This window comes from Fusarium pseudograminearum, chromosome 3, assembly GCF_000303195.2.
Source record: "Fusarium pseudograminearum CS3096 chromosome 3, whole genome shotgun sequence".
Lineage (NCBI taxonomy): Eukaryota > Fungi > Ascomycota > Sordariomycetes > Hypocreales > Nectriaceae > Fusarium > Fusarium pseudograminearum.
The window spans coordinates 6,910,638-6,925,601 of record NC_031953.1 but is presented as its reverse complement, the minus strand read 5'-3'; the positions used below and the strand labels follow the sequence as shown (position 1 = coordinate 6,925,601).

General features: G+C 48.1%; 6 protein-coding genes across 6 annotated transcripts, besides 1 other annotated feature; 1 reads left to right on the top strand and 5 right to left on the bottom strand.

The window, feature by feature from the left end:
- Positions 1-71: 71 nt before the first annotated feature.
- On the bottom strand, positions 72-862 carry FPSE_02819 (uncharacterized protein; the record flags this gene model as incomplete). Its single annotated transcript, XM_009255938.1, has 2 exons — positions 72-452; positions 500-862. The coding sequence occupies 2 exons, from the start codon at positions 860-862 to the stop codon at positions 72-74; spliced, it is 744 nt and encodes a 247-aa protein (XP_009254213.1).
- A 593-nt stretch (positions 863-1,455) lies between these two features.
- Positions 1,456-3,072, bottom strand: FPSE_02820 (uncharacterized protein; the record flags this gene model as incomplete). The annotated part of the gene is made up of 1 exon (XM_009255939.1): positions 1,456-3,072. The coding sequence occupies one exon, from the start codon at positions 3,070-3,072 to the stop codon at positions 1,456-1,458; it is 1,617 nt and encodes a 538-aa protein (XP_009254214.1).
- Positions 3,073-5,123: 2,051 nt separating this feature from the next.
- FPSE_02821 (uncharacterized protein) lies at positions 5,124-7,042 on the bottom strand (the record flags this gene model as incomplete). The annotated part of the gene is made up of 4 exons (XM_009255940.1): positions 5,124-5,793; positions 5,847-6,438; positions 6,489-6,582; positions 6,629-7,042. The coding sequence occupies 4 exons, from the start codon at positions 7,040-7,042 to the stop codon at positions 5,124-5,126; spliced, it is 1,770 nt and encodes a 589-aa protein (XP_009254215.1).
- A 1,049-nt stretch (positions 7,043-8,091) lies between these two features.
- On the bottom strand, positions 8,092-9,122 carry FPSE_02822 (uncharacterized protein; the record flags this gene model as incomplete). The annotated part of the gene is made up of 2 exons (XM_009255941.1): positions 8,092-8,544; positions 8,595-9,122. 2 exons carry the CDS (start codon positions 9,120-9,122, stop codon positions 8,092-8,094), a joined length of 981 nt encoding a protein of 326 aa, XP_009254216.1.
- A 596-nt stretch (positions 9,123-9,718) lies between these two features.
- Positions 9,719-9,776: a microsatellite.
- Positions 9,777-10,384: 608 nt separating this feature from the next.
- On the top strand, positions 10,385-12,634 carry FPSE_02823 (uncharacterized protein; the record flags this gene model as incomplete). Its single annotated transcript, XM_009255942.1, has 1 exon — positions 10,385-12,634. The coding sequence occupies one exon, from the start codon at positions 10,385-10,387 to the stop codon at positions 12,632-12,634; it is 2,250 nt and encodes a 749-aa protein (XP_009254217.1).
- Positions 12,635-12,890: 256 nt separating this feature from the next.
- Positions 12,891-14,856, bottom strand: FPSE_02824 (uncharacterized protein; the record flags this gene model as incomplete). Its single annotated transcript, XM_009255943.1, has 5 exons — positions 12,891-12,970; positions 13,023-13,142; positions 13,194-13,359; positions 13,408-14,292; positions 14,341-14,856. The coding sequence occupies 5 exons, from the start codon at positions 14,854-14,856 to the stop codon at positions 12,891-12,893; spliced, it is 1,767 nt and encodes a 588-aa protein (XP_009254218.1).
- Positions 14,857-14,964: the final 108 nt, after the last annotated feature.

The following is a 14,964-nucleotide window of genomic DNA, read 5'->3' as shown; positions in this document are numbered from 1 at the left end:
GTTGGTCAATTCCATTTCCATCAATCTTAGCATCAGATATGCATTTATAATTACCTATCTATCAACATGTCTCAAACAAAAGACCCTCCATTAGCCCCAATGACCTGACCAGATACCCACGAACTTCCCGGTCCTGCCAAAAAGGCAGCCACCTCCGCGATCTCCTGCGGCGTTCCCAACCTGTTGAGCGGACTAAACCCAGCGATCGTATCAACCATCTCCTGCGACTTGCCCTGAAAGAACATTTCCGTCGCAGTAGGACCAGGAGCAATGCAATTCACGGTGATGCCATGTTTGGCTCCGAGTTCCTTGGCCATAACGCGGGTCATCTGCTCGATGGGTCCCTTGGAGGCTGCGTAGAGGAGGTAGCGCGGCATGACATTAGAGTTGTGCAGGATGCCGGTTGAGACGAGAATAACGCGGCCGTCGCGTGGCATGTGAGGGACAGCTTTCTATGGACTGTTAGTTGTCCATCATCATTCATAGGGTGGTTACATACTTGAACTAAGAAGTAGGGTCCTTTAACATTGAGCATAAAAGACTTGTCGAAGGCTTCTTCTGTCGTGCTTTCGAGATCGTTCATGGGGGCACAAGCAGCGTTGGCCATGACACAGTCAATTCTGCCAAACTTGTCCACCGTTGCCTGGATGAGCTTCTCAATCTCGAGGATACTGGACACGTCGGCTTTTATGGCCAGCGCTCTATCAGATCCAATCTTGTTGACCATCTCATCTGCTGGCGCGCCGTCGCCGGAATAATTTATAACGACACTGGCGCCATCGGCGGCGACGCGTTCAATAACGGCCTTGCCGATGCCCTTGGTGCTGCCTGTGACAAGAACGACTTTTCCTTTGAGAGACATGTTGTAGGTTTAGAAATAAATATGTAAATATTGAGGGTGGTTCGAGGGTGGCATGGAACGACGTTGAGAGTGAGGAGGGTTTTGAATTTATATATGCAACCATCCGTCTTGGATGTCTCTGGGTAGTCCCGGATCTAATGGGAGGCGTTCGCTACCGCGTGCATACCGGTCTAGACAACCCAGTCTATCGGTGATATGAACGGACTTATCCGTGTAAAAAGAGATCTTAAGTCGCATGGGTGACAATATCAGGAAGCCACCTTGTGCCATCAATTCTGGACCTTCAGATTATTTAATTTTGTACCTCAATGCTTAGAAACCCGACCGCTCATCAGCCCTGGCTGGAGATAGTGGCACTTCTCCGAAGCTTTAGTGTATATACTTAATAAGGCTTAGTGCAAGAAAAAGCAGGGGATGTTTTGCTGCAAAGCTTCGATTGGACTAGCGTTGTCTCTGATAGAATTGTGATGACGTTGAGACTGTGTCGCCATCCCGATCCTGGCAGAGCTAGTGGTGCAGTGAGATCTCGGACAGTCTTTGAGTTGAGACACCATCAGTCACTACCATGATAAATTTGCATTCATTGATGAAAGTTATCCGCAAATCGTACCTAGCATTCCCGACCAAGCTGTCCTTTCCCAACCTCTTGAGCCTTCCTGCACTTCCTTCCATGCTGCTTCTGCCGCCTCGTCGCAAGACACACTTGACCATAGAAAGGGTTCTAGCGACTCTTTAACCACGGTAGACCAGTTCCTTGCAACACAACCTCCCGCGCGCCTTGGTTCCACGGTGCCTAAAAAGGAAACGAACCAGACTCTAAGATCGTTCCCGACTTGCTCTGAGCAGAGCACGCCTAACACACCGAGCCATGTCAAGAGATCAAAGAGTTGGAGTTCCAAGGCTTCCTCCATGCGTCGTTCAAGTTGCGCCTTGAGTCGTTTTGAGAGCCGATGATAAGGCGGAGCATATGGGATGGGGAAAGTAACGCCGAGTGAGAAGATCAGCAAAGCTGTTTGGACGAGTTCGTTGATCCATTCAGCAGCCTCGCCCTGTGCATCGTTACTCTCTCCAAGAACAGTAATATCAAGAATACCGTCTTCTTCGGGGAGAGTGGCCAGTAAGCGTTGTTGAATTAGGTCTCTGTGGGCAGTGAGAAGGGAAGAGTCGGGGTTTGCCAAAAGTCCAAAGTGGTACCCTTCGATGACCTTGACCCATATTCTCATGTCGCGCATAACGTCATCCAAATCCGCTGATAGTCCAAGCTCCCTTAACTTGCTAAGATGTTGCGTCGTTGCCTCGACGCACGACGCGGGAGCAAAGTCGGCTGCGTAGCCATAGAGCTTCCGTCTATCATGTGTCTCTCTCACCCGACCATACAACTTCGAAATAGGAAGATGTGGCCTAATTAATCTCTGGGACGCCCGTGTAAGATCCATGTAGTTGAAAGAAGCCTGAAAGTCCAAAGACTTGAGACTATGGATGCCACCTTTCAGATCAACGATCCTTATCAGTGCCCTAGCATGCGCGTCGATGTGAAGCCTCCTGCCATAAACATGTATCCACGAAAGTTTCGCCAACGGCGGGTCAAACGCTCTTTTGACGATGCAATCTTCGTCATCCGATGCAACCTCTGGGCCGCTGATGCTGAGAATAGCGTACATAGTCTGCTCCGATATCTCTGCTACAGGCCGTGTGATATCCTGCGATATGTACTTGAGAGCTTGATTGTAATGTACCAAGCTGTCCTTATCTGTTACCCTTGTATTTCTTTTGTGGCTCAGGCTTACGGCGGCGGACCATAACAGAGCGTGAACCAAACATGGGCCTTGTGCGACAAGAGTGTTATAGTCGCGTGCGAAAGAAGGAATGTGGAACGCCGCGGACCCAATCTCAAAGCCTGGCCAGAATGATTGTGTGCAATAATGCAGCAGCATGCGAGTGTGTTGATCAAGAATCTTGTCCGGTACGACGTAAAATAGCATCGGAGTAATATGTCGGCTTCGGCCATCGGTCTGGTTATAGTGATTAATAACCCCATCTTTCTTGTTGGCACTGCTCTTTTTGCGTCGATGTGTTATTTTGGCTAAATGAGATCTGGCACTTGCTTGGCGAAGCTCTATCTCGCGACGATTGTTGGGATTTGCTGTTGTAATAGGTAGGAAGCAAAGTTCCATGTCGCTCTTGGAGCTTTTATTGTTCTTTGGCCTCATTGTGAGAAGAAATCAGCTTGAAGGCGTAACCAAGACGTCCCGTGGGTTTATCGAGGTCGCAAGTTTGGGTCGATCGTCATAGAGTGGATGCTTTCGGCTAAGAGCTGAGTGGATTAACTGATACAAGTCACTTTTACTAAGCGCATCCTGTTAGATGGCGCTATACACAAGTACCGAATACTTATCCACGATGGGCTTCACCCCAAACAGAGCATGCCAAAAAGGATTTAATAAAACTTGGATTCGCTATTTAGTCGGTAGCCTAAGCCTTAGAATATAGAAATAAGTAGTCTAAGAAGCATAGTCTAAGTACCATAAGCTGCCCTAATAGTTTTGTCGCTTATGCTCATAGCGGTCAATTTCTCTGACACCCTGCAACAACGGCTACGGCGTACCTGAAAGTAGGAGCAGCCTGCATGAGTGGCATAAGGTCTCACCGTCTGATAGGATTTGTGCTTCAACTTCATTCACGTGAGCTAAAAGCACATGTGGCTTGTCGTCTAAGCTTAGCCAATAGTGCTCTTGGCATATCCTCCTCACCACAATGCTCAAGGGAAACAACAAAAAGCCAATCACGACTGAAGTCTCCGTCAGCTCATCCTGGCGCTCGCTGTATGTGCCTGTAACATTTTGCAATTCTGAGCCGCTAAGCGCACTTTGTTCATCCGAGATTCCCACTTCGTTCTTCTTGATAAAGCAAACGAGAAACTCCCACTTCGTGTCTTGAGCATTGGACTGAATCCGGTGGTGGCTCAGACAGGAAAGCCAGGTCCAGACTCCCTTTATGTCATAAGGTTCCAAGCCGAGACCACTTAGCTCTCCACATATAGCCCTGGGACCAGCAGAAATATGCTCAAGCATAACTATACTCTCGTTGCATGCGATGATAGAGCGACAGACTTCGGATAAAGGCCCGGCACCCAAAATGGACGTGCAACGCCTCGGTTGAACAAATAGTACGCGTAACAGCCGGGGCCAAGCGACCTTTAGCAAATCCCCATAAAGGGAGCATGGGATGAACGCAGACTGACTGGGCAGGGCAAGATGTAGAAGTCCCTTTTCCTTTCTGTCGTTGATATAAACCAAGTTGCAAAGGTCGGCAACGAGGTCCATAGAGATGATTTCGTAGCGGTGATTTGATCCATCTATGAATACGATGTCCGTTTCGGGACACAGATATAGTATTCCCGCGTAGCGCAATCCATTTGACTCGGTTTGATGATAGTATGGCAGTGCAACTCGGTAAATGATGCTTGCTGCCTTTCGCGAATCGGTACAAGTGACGAGAAACGGGTTGAGTGTCGGACTGTTCGGCTCTGGCCTAGGCACGATAATTCGGCATTGACGGTCTTTCGACTGAATAAGCTGCACTTTGACGATGCGCTCGTGCTCCATAGCTTGTCTCCATATGATATAACGGATGTCGTAAGGGAAAAAGGGAAAAAGTGGAAACGACATCTGCGCGAAGCGTGACTGGTGGGTTGGTTGTTGAGGACCTTCGAATGGTATCTGAGCTTGCTAGGAGCAGACTGTATTAGCTTTATACTGCAAAGTTGATGTTGAATCGATGTTGAGCTTTTCCGTGAAATGATGAGATGTGTAGTTAGTAGTGAAATTGACATCTCAATCCAGAAGTTCCATGGCAGGCGGGTTGCCAAAAAATAGGGACTAAAACTTAGTCCACTTTAGGCCTACAATACACTAAGAGTAATCTAATATTTATGATAACCACTAAATCAGTAGCGGTTTCTATGTAACCCACCTGCATACTAAGGTGATAGTGAAGGAAGGAGCCAGGTGACGAACCTGATGATGCTTTATGCAGCGGCGCTTTACAACTTGAAAGAGAAAGTCCAAGAAGCAGCAACCATGATCAGAAAGCCAACGATTTGACTTCAAAGCCAACGATATCAAGTGGTAAGGCCACGAGGATGTATAATCGAACAAGATTCCACAACTAAACTCCGTATCATAATGATAGCCAGGTAATATATATATCGTTAACTAAATACTAAATATTATCCAATACGATTAATTCGAAAGTCTTGACGCTAATAATTAAATCTCTCTCCCTTGGTCGGATTCCTAACTATACCAGCTCCTGCAAACCCAAGTCTCGTAACCCCATCACTCATCTCCCAAGCACCATATCTCACAGGTCCAACATCATTAACCGCATCAACGATCCCTCCCACATTCTGGTTCGGATCCACGTTTCTCATAAGATGCGACTCCTGTCCCACAGTTCCGAAAGCATTCGCAATCTCGAGCGGGTTCAGACTGACATCTCGTCCTAGCTCCCACCAGCCCCAGAAGGTAGGCAGCACGGAAAAGATACCGATGAGCGATACCAGGACTGCTATCCACATCTTGTGATAGTCTGTTGTGTATACAAGTGTTGTCGTGCCGCTGTTGTATTGGACTTTTTGTTCATCGGTCTTGTTGTATTTTGCGTACTGAAGACTGGCGCGGAAGCCGAGGTTGCGGTTGAGTTCGATGATATCGTCCATTGGGTTCGACCACGTGTCGTTGCAGCCCGGCACGGGCCCTGCCATGGTGAGGTATTGAGTTGCTGGCAAACCTTTCGATCTGACGTCGTAGCCTGTCGCGCCGGTGAAACTCATGTAGGCTGTGGAGCTGAAGAGAGCACTGCCGATCGTGCTGAAGCCGCCAAGAATATTACCAGAGCCACTGACTACCATTACTGCAGGGGTCATATATCTAGTATCCGGTTAGTCATAGGTTCAAAAAGGTATGTTGAATGGTGTACATACTTCCGCTCGATGAACTTGTCATCCTTCCAGCTACCTAAAAGTTCCACCTTGTCTCCGTCCATCCGCACAGGAAACTTGGTGATACCAGCGTGGAGATCACAAGTTTGGATCTTTGTGTTTCCATAACAGTTGTGGTCGTCTTTGTAAAGTGTCGCCAACCGTAAAAAGGCACCATCTTTCATTGAGTAAACAGAGTTACCGGTGAATTCCGAAACATTAACCTGGAAGAAAGACGCTCCGTTTATAGCCTGCTTCAAGTCTGATCCGACAGTGATGTTGTAGTCCATAGTCGTCTCAGTGCAATTCACTTGGAATCCAAATCCTTCGACAGTTGTTGTGCAGTTGGTGCAGGATGTATCGAAGGCGACCATGTCGCTACGACGGTTGTAGTTGTGGGCGATGTCGCTAAAATTCTTGGTGAGAAGAGATGTGGAATGAGTGCGACCTGTCATGATACAGGCGTAGTCGCCAGGTAGTTCGCGGGCGATATGAAAGTTTGTTGTTCCTTGTAGTCCCTCGTAATAGTTTGCTGTCGCAGAGGCTCGCTGCATGAGTGGACCACGCATGACGGACAGTGTCATCAAGATGGATGCTATATCGTGTGAGCATTAACCAATTAAGCGATTGGTACAGCCATCTTACCTATGCCCAAAGTCTTGGACTTCCAGGTGAACAGATTAATAGCAGCCTGGATGATGCCTGTCGACGAGCCATACACAGCTTGCAGTTGTTGTAACTAGAACCGGTTAGCAAAACTCGTTTATCACAACGTCGGTACCTACTGTGACCGGTTTACCCGCAGTCCTCCAATACGAGATAGCCGCCCCCTCTGTAAAAGCGCATGCAAGAAATGCACCCGTCAAGGCCGACGTCAACGCTAGCCAGACGGTCGGCTGTATATGCTCGTCCCAATCGGAAACAGGCACTCCATCACTGTATCTCAGTATCAGAACGGCCGCCACGGTTCCTATCAGAGCGAGCAACCACATGCCAAGGCCGCGATACGGGAATCGCGTCCAGAATCCGGGGAGCCACGGCTGGCTCAGTCTCGCGTACTGCGCCGCAAAGGGAGTAGGGAGATCCTCGAGCCGATGCCATGACTTCCTGTCGCCGTCTCCGCCTCCAGATTTGCTGCCCATGAACTCATCTTTCAAGGGCCACGGCGATGGTGATGCGAAGTTGCTTTGTTCTAGCATTGTTCAAAATTGAAGGAAGCGCGATTTGGTTTGGCGCTTCATGCAACCGGTCAAACAAACAGAGATAAATACGAGGAAAGGAATGTGAGGAGTGGATAGCGAAGGAGGCAACCTCGAACCGCCAGGGGTTCTTTTTGGAAGGAAGTGACAGACGGAACAAAGTCTAGAAACAAAGTGAATGAACTGGAGGTGAAGGAAAGAATTCTTCTGTTTCATCCCATTCTCCCCCAGTCTAGGGAAACCAAGTGCCGCCTCGCATAAATGAGACTAGACCAGGGGATACCTTGTCTAGCGAATCGGGCTTGGACATGATGGTCAAATATGGAGATCTCAATGTTCAATACGAGAATTAGCGTCTTTGACTGACTTCATAGCTCCGCTACTTGTGGATTCGATAAATCGCCGACTCCGGAATAAATTGAGATCTTCATCCAGTGGAGAGGAGATTAGCATCTGTAACTCTGTAACTCTACGGATACGGATGTGTCAATTTGTTCAACGGGCTGATAGTTTGGCAAGTATCCGTAGACAGGGCTGACAGTTCATCATTGACAACGCTATCCCTGTAGCAAAGTGTTTTGTTTGTTTCAACCCAAACGTCCAGGAATTGTTGACCATCGTCCACGTTGTTTATCTCACGACTTGACCGTCCTTTGTCGTTGTTGCATCCTTGTGGATCGAGCCCCGGATTAGCTCGTCCAGCTCATGCCGGTAATTATTTCCGAACAGCCGCCGGCAACAGGCCTGCATTGTATAATACAATTGCCGTATAGCAAATATCGCGGTTAAGCCTCCTGTTTGTTCAGTGGTTCGATTGAAATGAACAGTGATAGGTCGATGTTACATAATCGTTCAGATACAACGTTACCATTCAGTCGTATATTGTGAACCTTGTTGTATTTACACTAAAGATCTGCATCATATGGATGTTATAGATAGTAGATGACGAGGAATGGTTCATGAATAAACCGAAACATCCGGCTGGCCTGATTACGAAGCCCAACGTATGGCTTCATCTTTGTATCCGATATACAGTATCAAACGTCTCCTTATTCCTGAATAAACTCAAGCAAAGCCTTCTTCACGCCCTCCCGGTCCTCGTACATCATCCAATGACCCGCATCCACAGCCTTGTCAGTGTACCCGGCAGCGGCAAACGGCTCCGTGTTCATCCTCTGGTACTCGGGTCGCGCAATTGTATCCTGGGTGCCACCAATCGTGAGTACAGGAACTCGCAGAGTGCGATCTTCATCAGTCAAGCCAGCCTCATCCTCGACATTGACGCCGCGGAGAAGAGCCTTGTAGTAGTTCATTGACCCTACCGTCGCGTTTGGCTTGCTGAACTCTGCGAGCCAATCCTCTCTATCTTCCTCGGTCATGTACTTTGGTAACGGAGTTATGATGTTGCTGTTGAGCCATGTCCGGGCTGAGCCCAAAGCACCGAGATTATCGATCCACTTGAGATTTTCAGTCGGGAACACCAGGCTGAAGAATGATTCGAGCTATGGGCTATTAATAACGGAAAGTCTATTTTCAGAGTGGTCGTACTTACATGCGATGCGGCTAGGCTTGGGGCATCGAGCGTGTTGAAGAAATACCAGTAGCCAAACGGCATCTTTCCAAAGTGTTTCAGGCCGTTCGCGTTAATAGCATCAACATCCATCGGAATTCCAGGCGGGTTATATCCGGTCGAGAGAAACGCCAGCTTCTCAAATCGATCGGGGTGCCAGACAGCCAGACGGGACAGAACACCAGCTCCCCAATCATGGCCAAGTCCAATGACCTTGTTGAGCCCTTCTTTGTCGAGGATTTCTGTTATGTGCTTGCTTATTTTTTTGAGGTTGTAGGCTTCGACTTCCAATGGTTTGTCGCTGTCTCCATATCCGAGACAGTCTGGTGCGACAACACCATAACCTGCTGCGGAGAGGTCTTGGATTTGGTACTTCCAATCATGACGTGTGGCGGGGTAACCGTGGATGAGAAGAACGGTTGCCTTGTTATCCTTTGCTGGTACGGTATCGTAAGTGTACTTCAGCCCATCTGTTGTAGTCAAGGCTTTAGTTTGTAGATTGGAAACCATGATGGCTGTTGTTCAAGCAGGTGAAGTTTGAATGAGCTGCGCTAAGTTGGTGAAAGAATATCTGGTTCAAGAAAACAGAAGTATTGCGGCCGTGCTTGTCTTATAAGTGCATCATGCTGTGACCAAGTTGCACCTTTCTTAGATGATTAGCCCGATCAATATGCAGGTGGTTTGTCATCACCAAGATGAGTCTTATTCTGATTAGCTGGTAACTCGGTCCGGAATTTCCGTCTCAATGCCCATACGAGCGACACCAGTCAGACGGATGGATATCTTGCTCGATCACTGCTCATAATTGTCTCATTTGTAAGCGCTTTGAGGGAATTCATCAAATTGGGTTGATGATCATCGTCATGCATGAAAATCAACCAAGGATATCATTCAAGTAACATTCAAATCACTGTCTGGCTTGAAAAGACTTTTTGATGACAACAATGGTGTCAATCAATGAGCATAAGTCACCTTTGTATCGCCCCGTGTTATCTGGACTCTGAATACCTAGTTTCGAGTTGAAGAACTGGAGATCCGGCTGCTCTTTATTGATGCTTCAGTTACCCTGTGGTGGATGAGAAATGATAGGCTTATCAGCCGATAAGATCTCATCATATCTTATCATATCTTATCAGCCTATGTCTTATCTTATCTTATCTCATCGTCATCGACATCAAAGGTGAGCTAAACCCATGTTTGGAACATTGTCTAAAGCTACTTTAGCTTTCCAGATTCTCAGAAATCGACTCTTGATGCTTTTCTATTAAACGGACGATACTTCCCGTCGCCATGATGTTTCCACGAAAGCCCCCCGAACAATCTCGTCCAGTAATGTCTGACCGATAAGCCAAACCGAGCCAAGTCTCGCCAAGTGCTGCCCAGAACTTTACCCAAGACTCTAGGCGCAATTGCGACACTTTCCATTGGTTCAAAAGATAACCGGTAATTAAGCCTCTTTGCTGGGCGCCGTCATCCACCAGCACGAAAATCAGGGCACGCGAAGACTTGGCTTCTGCTCGGCTACGTAGTCGCTGCAGAGTCGATACAACAACCTTACTGGCGATTTAAGGTTATGTTTAGTGTTGAGTTGTTCAAAACGCTTGGTATTCTTGGCGTCGAAAGATGCTGACGTACGACGATTTCTGGGCATGTAGGATGTTGAGACTATGTAAATTTCCGTCATTCCCTTGTAGGGATTTAATTCCTTTTCCTACTCATTCTCTTGTCTCTCCTCAATATTCTCTACCAAGTTACTTCAACGGTTAAACTCAATGGCTGCAGCCCATCGCCATCGCAAATCCGTTGCTGCAGATCACCCTGTCCGTTCCTCCCAAAACGTCGAATTTCTCACCGACAAAGAGATCTCCGACTTCCTCGACGACCTCGACCACGATAACGATGGACACATAAACTACGAAGAAGTCGAGCGAAAACTCGACCAGGAACATGCCAATCTAGTCCCCAAGCCGAGTGCCCACCATGTCATCAGCACAGACCACAGCGACGATGACCGCACTCGCCATGCCTTTCTGCGAAGGATGATGGGTGATTCAGGTGTGGATCGAATTCCGAGAGATGAGTTTGCCAAGATGGTAAAGGAGTGGAAGATTCCGTCGCTCAAGCAGGCGAAGAAGGAAGAGGACGAGGATAAGAGTTATATCAAGAGACTGCCCGGCTGGAGACGAATTCGTTCGTACTGGGCTGTCCACGGGCCAGAGATTGTCTTCCTCGGTGTTGTCATCAGCATGCAGCTGGCATTTGGAATATGGCAGCTGGTTAAGTACCAAACGACACCTGGCTACCGCGCTGGATTTGGCTGGGGCGTCGTCATGGCCAAGACCTGCGCCGGAGCTTTGTATCCGACCTTCTTCTTTCTGATTCTCAGCATGTCGCGATACTTTTCTACGTGGCTGCGCAGGTCGTACCACATTTCGCGCTTCTTCAACTGGGATCTTTCGCAGGAGTTCCATATCAGGATATCCTGTGTTGCTATTCTGCTCGCGACGTTGCATGCCATCGGGCATTTAACTGGATCATTTGTTCACGGTAGCGATCCAGCGAATGAGGATGCGGTGGCAGAGGCACTTGGTCCTGATAAGGTTCCTCGCCCTTACATCGACTATGTTCGATCTCTACCCGGTTTCACTGGTATCACTGCTCTCGGCCTCTTTTGGACCCTCTGTCTGCTTAGTATCCCACAGGTTCGACGATGGAACTATGAGATCTTCCAACTTGGCCACTTGCTCATGTTTCCCATCATTGGTCTTATGATGGCTCATGGAACAGCAGCGTTGCTTCAATGGCCCATGTTCGGCTACTTCCTCGCCTTCCCCACACTTTTAGTCCTCGTGGAGCGTTCTGTCCGTGTTGGTCTCGGATTTCACCGCATCAAAGCGACCATGAAGGTACTGGACAAGGAGACTGTTGAAATCACAGCAATCATCCCCAGTGAACGTCTCTGGAAGTACAAGGCTGGCCAGTATATCTTCCTGCAAGTTCCCAAGATCAGCTTCTTCCAATGGCACCCATTCACTGTGTCTTTCTGTCGCGGTAACAAGATGATGCTGCACATCAAGACAGATGGCAACTGGACTGCTAAGCTTCGTGAGCTTGGAGGTGATCCTGGAGAGTCAGAGATTGAAGTTGGTATCAACGGCCCCTTCGGTGCACCTGCTCAACGGTTCTACGACTTCAACCACTCTATCATCATTGGAGCTGGTATTGGTGTCACGCCGTTTTCTGGTATTCTTGCCGATCTACAGTACAACGACGATCTCGACCATGGCGGCCCAAACCATGAAGTCGATCATCACCGCCACGACTCCGAAACAACTGCCATTCCACCAGCTGCTCGTCGATCAGACTCAAGTAGCAGCGAGGAAGCAACCAATAGCGACAATGTCCCCGAAACGCCCACGCGACAAGGAAGCGTCGGGCCTGATCTCATCAATAAAGAGAAACAGCCACAAGCCGATAAAGCAAGCAGCTTTGCAGAAGACTACCGACGGGTCGATTTCCACTGGATGGTCCGTGAACGAAATTACCTTCTCTGGCTGTCTGATCTTCTCAACGATGTATCCATGAGTCAAGACTGGCATCGCGAGCATGAAGATAAACCCCATCTCGACATCCGCATCAACACACACGTAACAGCCAAGCAAAAGAAGATCTCGACTCACGTGTACCGATGGCTATTGGAGATGCACCGCACAGATGAGCATCCTGCCTCGCCGCTCACAGGTCTTCTTAATCCAACACACTTTGGCCGGCCCGACTTTGATCTCATTTTGGACGAGCATTATGAAGAGATGCTCAAGTTCCGGGCGGGTAAGAGGACAAGTACAAGGGATAAGGAGGACGAGAATTATGAAGAGGACGAAGAGCTCAAGGTTGGCGTGTTTTACTGCGGTGCGCCTGTTGTGGGTGAGATTCTGGCGGATAAGTGTCGCGAGCTCACGCTGCGGGGATGGCAGGATGGCAGTAAGTTGGAGTATCACTTTATGATCGAGGTTTTTGGATGAGGATACGATTGTTTAATTATTGTGTAAGAGTACACGACTTGGTATGGGTAGAACGTGTAATGTCAAGTCAATTATGGTTACGATGATGGCATTGTGTGCGATTTGTTAAATAACCCCTCGAACTAGCCGGGGGCCCCGGATTTTGAAAACGTACATGACCTCTTCTGGTTTGACAAGCATAAACAAACTAGCTATTTGTCCCTCAGGTTCTTCGCAAAGCATTAGAAAACATTACTTTTTTTGTTATCACTCTGAGCTATTCTGCACTGTTGAGACATCCTTTGAAGAATGAGGAGAGCTCATTTGCTTTCGTCAAATTGAGAACACGAGAGACATCTGTATTAATGTCAGTATGAGAGTGAAGACCGGAGGTAAACAAGAAACTCACATAAGTCAGGTCGAATGACAACAATGGCACCTTGCTCGGGTTTGATGCCATACTTGGAGAAAGCTTCACCACAACCCAGCATGTAGGGGCTTGAGTCATCGACAAAGACCCTATGAACATCTGCTATTGTTAGCAAACTTCTGAGCGGCGTGAAGAGACAAGTCAACTTACTCCGCAAAGAGAACGGGCCCGACTTGGGAAAGAAGACTTCTGGTAGCTGGTCAATCTCGATCGTCTTGCGATCTGCTTTGATGACCAAGGTGTTGTTGAAAACCTTATCCGCAGTGCCTGTAGATGGAGAAAACTTCTTGATGAGATGCTCGAGCTCCGAGGCAACCTAGAAAGATTAGATATATGCTTACCAAGTTAGTAGAATGACGCTCACCTGGGATAATGTATCCTTGATAGCATCTCCAGAGCAAAAGGTCAAGATATGCCATCGCCCATCCGCAGCGAGGACACTGTTTAACTGCAATGGCTTCGCATCGGAAAGTCTCACAACCGGCGCACTTGGAAACCTCATACCCACAATCAAACTGGACGCAATACTCTCATCATTCTTGTTGATGCATGTGAGGATTGAAGGCTCGTACTTCGTAGCCATACCAGCAGTGTAGCGCCCAGCTTCGACAAACTTATCTCGGAAATCTTGGGCTGTGATACCATTCTGTTTCCGATAGTCGGAGGAGAACAGTTTGCTGAACGAGCGGTCGAACTCGATAAGCTTCTCTGCTGTTTGTTGTCGCTCAAGAACGTATGTCTCCAGTACCGAAGGTGGTGCTCTGCCGGTAAGGACATGAGCCATTTTCCATCCAATGTTAAAGCCATCTTGTAAACTGACGTTCATACCCTGACCAGCCTTGGGTGAGTGAGTATGGCACGCATCACCTGTCAAAAAGACCCGGTAGTCTTTGGTGAAGTGATCAGCGAGACGTTGACCAATTACGTATGCCGACCACCACGCCGTATGGGCGACATCAATGTCATAAGGTGCGAATATTCGCTTGACCTTGTTGATGAGGCTTTGTTCAGTGACGTCTCGGGCTGTAGTTCCAGGTAGTTCGATGTAGAACCGGACAAGTTCATCACCTTCTCGAGGGATGATCATTAGGTTTCCGTCATTTTTACTGATGAGCATGGCCTTTTTACGAATGTCGGGAAAGTTGGTGATTGGGTAGACGTCCATGACTCCCCAGACTGAGTCGCTGGAATCGCCAACCATTTTGAAGCCCAGAGCCTTTCGGACTGTACTATGAGCACCATCACAGCCCTGTCTAAGTCAGTAATGCGAAGGATATCCAGGATTGTGATGACTTACGATAGCGTACTTGGCTCGGTAGCGAAGTGTTCCCCCACTGTGGCTAGCAACAACTTGGACAGGATACTCTCCCCCGCAATCCACAATATCGACACTCTCGACTTGCGAATCGTACAAGACTCCGCTTGTCCCATCCCCTCTCAGCCGAATGATCTCCTGTAGCATTAAATCATTGATTCTCGCTTGGTTGAGAATAACATGTGGCTGATGACTCAACCCCTCTTCAGTGTCATAAGCGAGATCCTTCCTCTTCAATGTACCGTCTGCATCACTCGGTGACCAAAAGGCTACTTCTCTGACATGATATGCTTCTTCCAATAGCCGGGCAGAGATACCCAAGTTCTCAAAAATCTCAACAGTGCGACACTGAACACCGTCTGCTTGACCAATCTCTAGTGGCCCAGGCCGTTTTTCGAGGATCTTGAAAGAGATTCCAAAACGGGCTAGAAGCACGGCTGCTGTGAGACCGGCTGAGCCACCACCGCAGATGATAACTTGGACTTTTTCGGATTCCATTGTGTAAGTGGACTTGCCTGATAGGATGATACGTAAATGTTAATGACTTATCGGGATGTTATATCCTGGGCTTGTCGATTGATGTTGCCATTCCGGACCACTCGGAGC